Source organism: Gymnodraco acuticeps, unplaced genomic scaffold (genome assembly GCF_902827175.1).
Source record: "Gymnodraco acuticeps unplaced genomic scaffold, fGymAcu1.1, whole genome shotgun sequence".
Classification (NCBI taxonomy): Eukaryota; Metazoa; Chordata; class Actinopteri; order Perciformes; family Bathydraconidae; genus Gymnodraco; species Gymnodraco acuticeps.
Window position 1 is genome coordinate 274,551 of NW_022989749.1, and position 12,606 is coordinate 287,156.

General features: G+C 37.1%; 1 protein-coding gene across 1 annotated transcript in view; it reads right to left on the reverse strand.

Moving 5' to 3' along the window:
• Positions 1–775: 775 nt before the first annotated feature.
• Positions 776–12,606, reverse strand: part of LOC117535491 (contactin-3-like) — a 70,062-nt gene continuing 58,231 nt past the window's right edge. The window contains 4 exon segments of the mRNA XM_034200007.1: positions 776–4,276; positions 10,585–10,750; positions 10,845–10,957; positions 12,115–12,301. Coding sequence (XP_034055898.1) covers positions 4,185–4,276; positions 10,585–10,750; positions 10,845–10,957; positions 12,115–12,301 — 558 coding nt within the window. The 3' untranslated portion in view covers positions 776–4,184.

Below are 12,606 nucleotides of genomic sequence, written 5' to 3' on the forward strand. Positions count from 1 at the left end.
CAATCAGAGCACAGTGGGCTCACAGGGAGGGGGAGTGGGGGGGGGCAGGAGCTCCAACAAGCCGTTTAGGACAGAGAGTGAATACACATACTTTACAGAGATGCTGTTTGAGAAACCAATGTGAGTTTGGAAAATTGCACAATTTAAATCTATTCTAGTAGACCTCAACAATGGAAATATGATCCGTAGAAATGGCCATGACATGGGACCTTTAACACTGGGTCATGCTATTGATTTTAAGTGTGATTTCTTCACAGAAACATGTTAAGATTTTGACCTGTAGAAAAAACATGTATGTTTTCGTTCTTAAAATTAGAAGCACAGTTCTTGTAAATAAATTGATGTCTTAAATAGACAACATTTGTTCTGTAACTACCAAAACAGGTTGGGTGGTAAGGCAGACACAGGCAGACATCCCATTGGCTGGAATAAACATTTTTATTAAGTTATAGTTTTAGAAAAAAATCCAACACAAATTCACAAACAATGATCAACATGCACAATTTTAGTATACAAGACAAAACAGTTACTTTTCAATATGAAAATGCCACTCTACATGTCAGTATCTCACAGAGATCATTGATTAATACAGCAGTATTAAGGTCGGAAAACACACTATATAAAAGCAGTAAGGTTGTCTTTGATGGCCATGTTTAAAAAATATATGCAAGCTATTTACACTGCACCAGGTACACTCTTTTCTAGCAATAAAAACCACAGAAACCAATCTAACCAAACAGACCTTGTGGATATAAATAGATATGTAGTTGTTCTGTGATCAATACACTTCAAGCTGATGGCTCTGATCACTTTCTAGATTTTACTTTGTAGTATTTATTAAAGCACAAGAAACTGTAGTTTTGATTTTCTGTGCGAGCAAGAGCAGAGGTAAGAAACATTAGGCTATGTAAAAATTATGAAAGTGTAGTGAAACAGTTACACATTTTAACACTGTGAATAGGAATCTGCCATCTTCCAATGAAGTTACCTTATTTGGATATTTACGGAAATATTAACATCACTCGGATCAGGTATTTGCACACACACAAGCTTATTTGTGGCCCGGTCACACCAGAAAGTGTCACAGCGATATTGACCTGCACGTCTTTTTGAAATGGGCTTTGTTAGAATAGCTACGCACAGAAGATAGTGCTTGAGATACTGTAGCTGTTGAGCCAACGGTAAAACATGACAGTGGGAAACATGCCAGTCAGTCTTTGTTCTCTATCATTAAAGTAAACTCCCCAAGCTAGTTAGCTTGCTTTACTGATGCTTATTTCCCACATTTTATTCCAAAGATACTATATTTTTATACCATCAAACCCAGTTTCATAACTTGTCCCAAGTCCCAATTCTGACAGAGAATGGGTTTAATGTTAAATTATTAATGCAACAGGGCAAAAAAGACACTTTAGCTTTCTCCATTTCGAATAATCTGGCTTGTCAAAAGGGCTAGGTAATGTTTAACAGCACACAGATGAAACCTAAATCGAAATTTACAAATTTACTTTGCCAAATGTGCATCCGCTGATTGCTGCAATTCCATTCAAACGAACCTATTTTGCCAAAGAGGTTTGCTGTTTAAGAGGACCAGTGTGTAGGATTTAGTGGCAAAAAGCCACTCGAACTAAAGAAAACGACCCCAAAGGAGAAGATATTGCGACCAAACAAGTCTCCTGGATTTTAAACAGCACTTTTAGGTATCCATTCAGCTCCCTTTGAACACACAAGCGAGGTGGTACCAATAAAGTAATACATACCCGGTATAAAGTATATCTACAACTTTTGCTAATTGAAAAACTAAAAAGATCCACTGTATAGAACTGTGCTGCTCTGCTGTGTATCATGCAGTGTAAATGCATCATTAGTTTAGGATAACTAAACATTATTGTATAATTAATAGTGAATATCAAATTCCTTTGCTGCTAATAGATCACCCTAAATCCAAGACAATGGTCCTTCTAATGCTGGTGTGACTAGGCTTTTACGCTATTGGAAAGACTGATACAGCAGTATTTTGATATATAACTTTAAAAAAAATCAACCAGCCAATCAGTTTCAGGTTACTGCTCCAAATCTACCACTACACTACAAAATACTTGAAAACCTAGCTAATACAGTGAAATGTCTAGTGAAAGAAAAAAGCAAAACACAACAAAAGAAGATTGCCTTATGAAATAGGGATAGTGCTGATACATCAGTGACAGTAACACAACAGAACGAGTGCAATAGAAACGAGACCATCAGTCAGTCAAGCAGCTGAATTGTGACAGCTGTAATAATGGGGCAGGAAAATCAATATCCCATTGACTGGTCTGCAGCAGTCTAATCAAAGAGCGCAGAGCTTTATGAAACCATTCAAGGAGCAGATAGGACAGCCTGATTACGTCGGCCGTTTGGACTTTTTTTACGAGGCCTCTGGGGTCTGCACACCTGCTCAGACGGCTAAGTGAAGACATCCAGTCACCTTGCATCAATTCCTTGTGCTTTCATTCGACTTTGAGGAAGTAGGGGGAAAGAGAGTGCAAAAAACAGACGACGACAGACTCCAAGCTAATGACCGTACACAGCCCCATGTTCGGCAAAGGCACAGTAATGTGTAGCAGTTCAACTGATCCTTTCACATCCTCGTGAACTTCTTCAGGACCCCAGTAATCACACCTCGGCTCTTTCTTGGGTGGCTTTTGACAGACTCATCCACGTGACAAAATGGCATGAAAAGTAGTTCACTCAGCAGCGCAGCAATGCTCTTTAGTTACTCTTCAGTCTGGTATGTGTCCAATAGGCGGTGATGGGGCGGGGGTAAAATTACAACTATGTATTTTGCTCCATTTCCAGTCAGGGCACTCTGTCTGATATCCGCATCCATTATTCTGATGCCTTAATAGCTCAGAAATTATGTTTAGGATGGAGTCAAACTTTTATTATACCGTAGAACATATACTTGGACCAACATTTCCGCCATATATCTCAATCCATCGCAGCTTTCCTAAAGCGTCAACAATTTTTGTGTAATTTAATCAACAGACTCTTTCTAATAATGGGTTAATGTACATTCTGAGTTTTCGGTCCTTCTGAACTAACTTCTTCAGAAGGAAAAGCAAACAATGCCTCTTCTGCAACATGAATCTTTCCCAAAGGAGAAGAAGAAAGAAGTGAGTGGGTGGGTGGGTGAGTGACTAGTGAGCTCTAGTGAAGGCACTGTTATCCTTTAGTCTATTGTGCACTGCGTCAGCTGGTCATCTGGGGTATAGATGGAACATGTTCCATGATATGATATACGTATTTAGAACACAGGTCATCTAAATGTAGAGGAGGAACAGTTCACTTGGGATATGCTTGACATAGTAATACCGCAGGTCTCTATCTCCTGCAATCCCAGCGTTTTAGCTAGACTGCGGGTGAGGAGTGTGATAGGCATTTATTATTTAGAGGAGCACGAGATGGCAACATGCCAAGATCTATCAGGGTACTGTGGAGAGGGCCTTAAGCTCCGGAGACTGCACAGCTCTCGAACAGACCTAATATTATCTCAGTATGCAGAGATAAGAGGGTTTGAGGCACAGTTGATCAATTTGCTATGCATCCTTCATATATATGTCAACGCCTGGAAATTTGTTAAGCCTGTAATAGATGTTTCTTTTGGCAAAAGCTGCATGTGATAAGGATATTAGCTGATGTTCTGTCAATGGAACAGGTTAAATTTAAGATTATTGAGACAGTAATATAAGAATGAACCCAATGAATATAGATTAATCGTCTGTAGAGAATTTGGATTTTAACACACATTCTTCTGAGTATATAGGGTTAAAGAAACCACCAAACAAGCAGCCTGTCACCTACTTTGGTATGGACGTTCTGTGTACAATGGGTTTTAAGGCATTAGTATCTACAAAGATACTAAGAAGATAAGTCATGTGGACATCATAACTTCTAAAATGAAACCTAGAGCACGGTGGCACTTATGACGCTGTAAGAAATACTGAAAGATATCATGCACGCAACATCTTCACGTCTCTGTGTGATGGCCCTTCAAAACAAAGTGGCGTGGTCCCTTTAAGAGATTGGCGGAGTCCAGTGTTGTCCAGTCTTTCCCAGTTCTGCCACTGAAGTCCGGGCCTTGTGCCAGTCCAGAGAAAGGGATGGAGGGGGAGGGAAGGCGCTCCGAAGGCTCTGATCAGACATCACCAGGCGGAGCAGAGCAGTGCGCTGATGAGGACTGAAGAGAGGACCAATGGGCTGAGGCGAGTCGCTCCTGAGCCTCGCGCTCCCATGCCTGCAACCAAAAACCAGCAGAGCAGCTCGTGAAAAAAGCAGAATACCCCTCAAATCCAGAGGTGGGAAGAAGTGGAGAACAAATACTTCGTTACTGTACTTAAGTACACATTTCTCCACTACTTCTTTTTCTGACGACTTTTTACTTTGACTTCTTACATGTTGAACACAAATACCTGTACTTTCTACTTCTTACATGTTGAACTCAAATACCTGTACTTTCTACTTCTCACATGTTGAACTCAAATACCTGTACTTTCTACTTCTTACACTTTGAACACAAATACCTGTACTTTCTACTTCTTACACGTTGAACACAAATACCTGTACTTTCTACTTCTTACACTTTGAACACAAATACTTGTACTTTCTACTTCTTACATGTTGAACACAAATACCTGTACTTTCTACTTCTTACACTTTGAACACAAATACCTGTACTTTCTACTTCTTACATGTTGAACACAAATACCTGTACTTTCTACTTCTTACATGTTGAACTCAAATACCTGTACTTTCTACTTCTCACATGTTGAACACAAATACCTGTACTTTCTACTTCTTACATGTTGAACTCAAATACTTGTACTTTCTACTTCTTACATGTTGAACACAAATACCTGTACTTTCTACTTCTTACATGTTGAACACAAATACCTGTACTTTCTACTTCTTACACGTTGAACACAAATACCTGTACTTTCTACTTCTTACACTTTGAACACAAATACCTGTACTTTCTACTTCTTACACTTTGAACACAAATACCTGTACTTTCTACTTTTTACATGTTGAACCCAAATACCTGTACTTTCTACTTCTTACACTTTGAACACAAATACCTGAACTTTCTACTTCTTACATGTTGAACTCAAATACCTGTACTTTCTACTTCTTACATGTTGAACACAAATACCTGTACTTTCTACTTCTTACATGTTGAACTCAAATACCTGTACTTTCTACTTTTTACATGTTGAACCCAAATACCTGTACTTTCTACTTCTTACACTTTGAACACAAATACCTGAACTTTCTACTTCTTACATGTTGAACTCAAATACCTGTACTTTCTACTTCTTACATGTTGAACACAAATACCTGTACTTTCTACTTCTTACATGTTGAACTCAAATACCTGTACTTTCTACTTCTTACATGTTGAACTCAAATACCTGTACTTTCTACTTCTTACATGTTGAACTCAAATACTTGTACTTTCTACTTCTTACATGTTGAACACAAATACCTGTACTTTCTACTTCTTACATGTTGAACATAAATACCTGTACTTTCTACTTCTTACATGTTGAACTCAAATACCTGTACTTTCTACTTCTTACATGTTGAACACAAATACCTGTACTTTCTACTTCTTACATGTTGAACTCAAATACCTGTACTTTCTACTTCTTACATGTTGAACACAAATACCTGTACTTTCTACTTCTCACATGTTGAACTCAAATACTTGTACTTTCTACTTCTTACATGTTGAACACAAATACCTGTACTTTCTACTTCTTACATGTTGAACACAAATACCTGTACTTTCTACTTCTTACATGTTGAACACAAATACCTGTACTTTCTACTTCTTACACTTTGAACACAAATACCTGTACTTTCTACTTCTTACACGTTGAACACAAATACCTGTACTTTCTACTTCTTACACTTTGAACACAAATACCTGTACTTTCTACTTCTTACACTTTGAACCCAAATACCTGTACTTTCTACTTCTTACACTTTGAACACAAATACCTGTACTTTCTACTTCTTACACTTTGAACCCAAATACCTGTACTTTCTACTTCTTACACTTTGAACACAAATACCTGAACTTTCTACTTCTTACATGTTGAACACAAATACCTGTACTTTCTACTTCTTACATGTTGAACTCAAATACCTGTACTTTCTACTTCTTACATGTTGAACTCAAATACCTGTACTTTCTACTTCTTACATGTTGAACACAAATACCTGTACTTTCTACTTCTTACATGTTGAACTCAAATACCTGTACTTTCTACTTCTTACATGTTGAACTCAAATACTTGTACTTTCTACTTCTTACATGTTGAACACAAATACCTGTACTTTCTACTTCTTACATGTTGAACATAAATACCTGTACTTTCTACTTCTTACATGTTGAACTCAAATACCTGTACTTTCTACTTCTTACATGTTGAACACAAATACCTGTACTTTCTACTTCTTACATGTTGAACTCAAATACCTGTACTTTCTACTTCTTACATGTTGAACTCAAATACTTGTACTTTCTACTTCTTACATGTTGAACACAAATACCTGTACTTTCTACTTCTTACATGTTGAACACAAATACCTGTACTTTCTACTTCTTACATGTTGAACACAAATACCTGTACTTTCTACTTCTTACACTTTGAACACAAATACCTGTACTTTCTACTTCTTACACGTTGAACACAAATACCTGTACTTTCTACTTCTTACACTTTGAACCCAAATACCTGTACTTTCTACTTCTTACACTTTGAACACAAATACCTGTACTTTCTACTTCTTACATGTTGAACCCAAATACCTGTACTTTCTACTTTTTACATGTTGAACCCAAATACCTGTACTTTCTACTTCTTACATGTTGAACACAAATACCTGTACTTTCTACTTCTTACATGTTGAACACAAATACCTATACTTTCTACTTCTTACATGTTGAACACAAATACCTGTACTTTCTACTTCTTACATGTTGAACACAAATACCTGTACTTTCTACTTCTTACATGTTGAACACAAATACCTGTACTTTCTACTTCTTACATGTTGAACACAAATACCTGTACTTTCTACTTCTTACATGTTGAACACAAATACCTGTACTTTCTACTTCTTACACTTTGAACACAAATACCTGTACTTTCTACTTCTTACATGTTGAACTCAAATACCTGTACTTTCTACTTCTTACATGTTGAACACAAATACCTGTACTTTCTACTTCTTACATGTTGAACACAAATACCTGTACTTTCTACTTCTTACATGTTGAACACAAATACCTGTACTTTCTACTTCTTACATGTTGAACTCAAATACCTGTACTTTCTACTTCTTACATGTTGAACACAAATACCTGTACTTTCTACTTCTCACATGTTGAACTCAAATACTTGTACTTTCTACTTCTTACATGTTGAACACAAATACCTGTACTTTCTACTTCTTACATGTTGAACACAAATACCTGTACTTTCTACTTCTTACATGTTGAACACAAATACCTGTACTTTCTACTTCTTACACTTTGAACCCAAATACCTGTACTTTCTACTTCTTACACTTTGAACACAAATACCTGTACTTTCTACTTCTTACACTTTGAACCCAAATACCTGTACTTTCTACTTCTTACACTTTGAACACAAATACCTGAACTTTCTACTTCTTACATGTTGAACTCAAATACCTGTACTTTCTACTTCTTACATGTTGAACTCAAATACCTGTACTTTCTACTTCTTACATGTTGAACACAAATACCTGTACTTTCTACTTCTTACATGTTGAACTCAAATACCTGTACTTTCTACTTCTTACATGTTGAACTCAAATACCTGTACTTTCTACTTCTTACATGTTGAACTCAAATACTTGTACTTTCTACTTCTTACATGTTGAACACAAATACCTGTACTTTCTACTTCTTACATGTTGAACATAAATACCTGTACTTTCTACTTCTTACATGTTGAACTCAAATACCTGTACTTTCTACTTCTTACATGTTGAACACAAATACCTGTACTTTCTACTTCTTACATGTTGAACTCAAATACCTGTACTTTCTACTTCTTACATGTTGAACTCAAATACTTGTACTTTCTACTTCTTACATGTTGAACACAAATACCTGTACTTTCTACTTCTTACATGTTGAACACAAATACCTGTACTTTCTACTTCTTACATGTTGAACACAAATACCTGTACTTTCTACTTCTCACATGTTGAACACAAATACCTGTACTTTCTACTTCTTACATGTTGAACACAAATACCTGTACTTTCTACTTCTTACATGTTGAACCCAAATACCTGTACTTTCTACTTCTCACATGTTGAACACAAATACCTGTACTTTCTACTTCTTACATGTTGAACACAAATACCTGTACTTTCTACTTCTTACATGTTGAACACAAATACCTGTACTTTCTACTTCTTACATGTTGAACACAAATACCTGTACTTTCTACTTCTTACATGTTGAACACAAATACCTGTACTTTCTACTTCTCACATGTTGAACCCAAATACCTGTACTTTCTACTTCTTACATGTTGAACACAAATACCTGTACTTTCTACTTCTTACATGTTTAACTCAAATACCTGTACTTTCTACTTCTTACATGTTGAACACAAATACCTGTACTTTCTACTTCTTACACTTTGAACACAAATACCTGTACTTTCTACTTCTTACATGTTGAACACAAATACCTGTACTTTCTACTTCTTACATGTTGAACACAAATACCTGTACTTTCTACTTCTTACATGTTGAACACAAATACCTGTACTTTCTACTTCTTACACTTTGAACACAAATACCTGTACTTTCTACTTCTTACATGTTGAACACAAATACCTGTACTTTCTACTTCTTACATGTTGAACACAAATACCTGTACTTTCTACTTCTTACATGTTGAACACAAATACCTGTACTTTCTACTTCTTACATGTTGAACACAAATACCTGTACTTTCTACTTCTTACATGTTGAACACAAATACCTGTACTTTCTACTTCTTACACTTTGAACACAAATACCTGTACTTTCTACTTCTTACATGTTGAACTCAAATACCTGTACTTTCTACTTCTTACATGTTGAACACAAATACCTGTACTTTCTACTTCTTACATGTTGAACACAAATACCTGTACTTTCTACTTCTTACATGTTGAACACAAATACCTGTACTTTCTACTTCTTACATGTTGAACTCAAATACCTGTACTTTCTACTTCTTACATGTTGAACTCAAATACCTGTACTTTCTACTTCTCACATGTTGAACTCAAATACCTATACTTTCTACTTTTTACATGTTGAACACAAATACTTGTACTTTCTACTTCTTACATGTTGAACCCAAATACCTGTACTTTCTACTTCTTACATGTTGAACCCAAATACCTGTACTTTCTACTTCTTACATGTTGAACACAAATACCTGTACTTTCTACTTCTTACATGTTGAACTCAAATACCTGTACTTTCTACTTCTTACATGTTGAACTCAAATACCTGTACTTTCTACTTCTTACATGTTGAACTCAAATACCTGTACTTTCTACTTCTTACATGTTGAACACAAATACCTGTACTTTCTACTTCTCTCATTTTCCAAACAGCTGGTTCCTTTAGTCTGAATGTGTGTTTGATGCGTGATCATTATTCTTTAGAGTCATTGCGTGCCTATTGATTTGAACACGATCCATGTATCCATCATTTCCTGGTCTTCTCTAAAGAAGAGGGACCAATGGAAACATTGTCATGTTGCCGTTGTTCAGCATGGAAACATTCATTAGATAACAATGACATTATTGTTCTATTAATATAAAGGGAGGTCAGGTACTCTTTAAAGCAGCTGCTAGTTATGGGTACTTTTTACTGAAGTACACTTCAAAGACCTCTTTACTTTGACTTGAGCAAAGAAGTTTAGTCAGTACTTCTACTTCTACTTTTACCAGAGTATTTTTAAACATGAGTATCTGTACTTCTACTTGAGTAAAGGATGTGTGTACTTTTTCCATCTGTGCCCAAATCAAATGAACAAAACTCTTCCGTGCTATCCTCAAAATCTCTGACAAGTCATCATAAATCAAATGTCCAACTGTGACTTTTTCCCATATCTACATTATTACTGACTTTCAATAGGAAAGGCTTCTTAACTACCACAGGAAGATAAAGTTGGTATCATATCAAAGAGCAGCAAACGGAGCCGCCTTACAATTTTTGCAGAGCAGCGGGATGGGAGCACAGAACTGCTTTATATGCATCAGCGCTGTGCAGCCAGTCAACAAGGAATAATAACCCAATGGCAGAGATAGATGACTCCGCGCACGCATTTCTAAAAAGGTCGCTTTTCTTGTACTCCAAATAAGTCTATTACACATGGTTGGAAATGGAGGCGATGAAGCCAAATGAAATGTTCTCTGAATTATTGGATCCGCAGTTATATCAGGGATCAAAAGGGAAATGATGTGAAATAGAGGAACACATCAGTCAACTCACTTAATTTATGGATGTGGATGGGTTCGCTGCCCACACCTTCGCCGCCCTCACTCATGGTCTTGATCTGAATGAGATAGTTGTCATAGGATGAGAGGCTGAGCTCCACAGTGGTCTTGTTGGTGGAGATAGTGCTGATGTCATTGTTGCGATGTCTTTTCAGCAGGACCTGAGCCGAGAGAGGGTGACGCAGAAAAATGAGCTAATGCAAAAGCACCTGATTCAAGAGATACATTAGAGATTTGCATCGAATTGAGACCCACCAAGTATCCAGTGACCTTTGACTCTGTCTCAAAAGCAACGACAGGATCCCAGTGCATCGTAAGTGTGGAGCCAATCATGGTCCATTGTATGTTGAGAGGAGCCCGATCTGGAGCTAGAACAAGATAAAGGGGTATAAATATATGACAGGATATTCTGCAGCTTAACTGTTTTCAATGCATGCACGTAGAACATTGTTCAGATTTGTTTGCATAATACATTCAGGCTGCAGCAGAGCGCCTAATAAAGACAGACTGAATTCAACAGCGGCCCTGAGAAGTCAACACACTTTAACTTAGAAAACACATGCAAATTGACAACATGTAAAGCAAGGCAAAGTGAGAAAACACAACCAAATACAGAAGAAATGTGCTAAATTAGCATTGTGTTAAACCTTAATTATTTATTAGTTTTCTGTTTGAAGTCCATTTCTGTATTTGTCTTTGAAGTCCATCCCTGTGTTGCATATATTGTTGCTGGCTAACTCTTTCTGTATTCCAGCTAGCTGCTAGTCCTGCCGTAGAGTCCAATTGTTTACCCTCTAAGCATTAAGAGGCAAAACCTATTTGCATATCTGTATTTCTGCTCAAATGTTTCTAAATCCTGCTGTTTTTTCTACATTTGTTTTCTTGTATTGCCGGATAGAAATCTTTAAATACAAATTTGGAAACATCTGGTTTGGGGAAGTATTGTGACAGCGCTGAAGAAAGGTCTAACTTCCCCCATTATTATTATGTGTTATGCCTTTGGCTTGGGTTCTATCTTTATGATCAAAAGTATTTTCATTAAGTTTCTATATCTTTGAACCAATCACAATCGTCTTATGCTCAGCTAAGCAGTGCCATTACAAACTGGTAGCGGAGATAGCATAAACGGAGGAGAATGGTGCATGACTAAAGTCAATGGCAGGCTTAGAACTACAATCTACAACCAGTGAGTCAGTCTTAGGCCACCACATATGTATTTCTTCTATCCTTAACTTTACTATCCTGGTGTCAGGAATCACCGGTTTCTTTTTCCTTCATATTGCAGAAAGCTCTTATCCCTAAATTTGAAGAATCTATGCACAGCCGTTTTCTTAGATGATACATCTTGTACATCGCTTGTGTCACGGTAGGAATGTTCCACTCAACACATTGATAGACCAGACGGAGCTGAAGGAATGCTATGCCTGTCACGTCGAGGACAGTACGACGTCATCCGAGAGGGGGACATGGTTCATGAAGAGGACCATTTGGAAGTAATTGAAATGGCTGTCGGTGAAGGACTCACGTGGTTTCTTTGTGGTGGTGTTGATGGACGCAGACTGTGGCCCAGGGCCGCCCGTATTGAATGCAGCCACACAGAGGTAGTAGACTGTGTTTCCTTTCAGCCCCGTAATGTTAACCAGCGTATAGTTTCCAGATATGCGCACTTTGCCAATAGTGTCAGGCTTGGTGTCGTCTTCCCAGTACATGACCTGTTTGACGAAAAAAAGTCACAATCATGGGCAACAGTCAATTCTTTGTGGTGCATTTCACTGGATTTTTTTTATTCATATTCAATCGTGAAATATGAAACGCTATATATTACGGAAGGGAATTGAAGGGAAGGCAGTGAGTAATGATGAGCAATGCATTTTTCATAGTCTCAATTACTAATGCACAACCTCCCAACCACCATATTAGAGGGCATTAGAGGGTCATATGATAACTGACCCAGAAAGCAAAATACATGATTATTGCCTGTTTTGTCCATTAAAACAACCTCAGCTTGTGCTTTTGC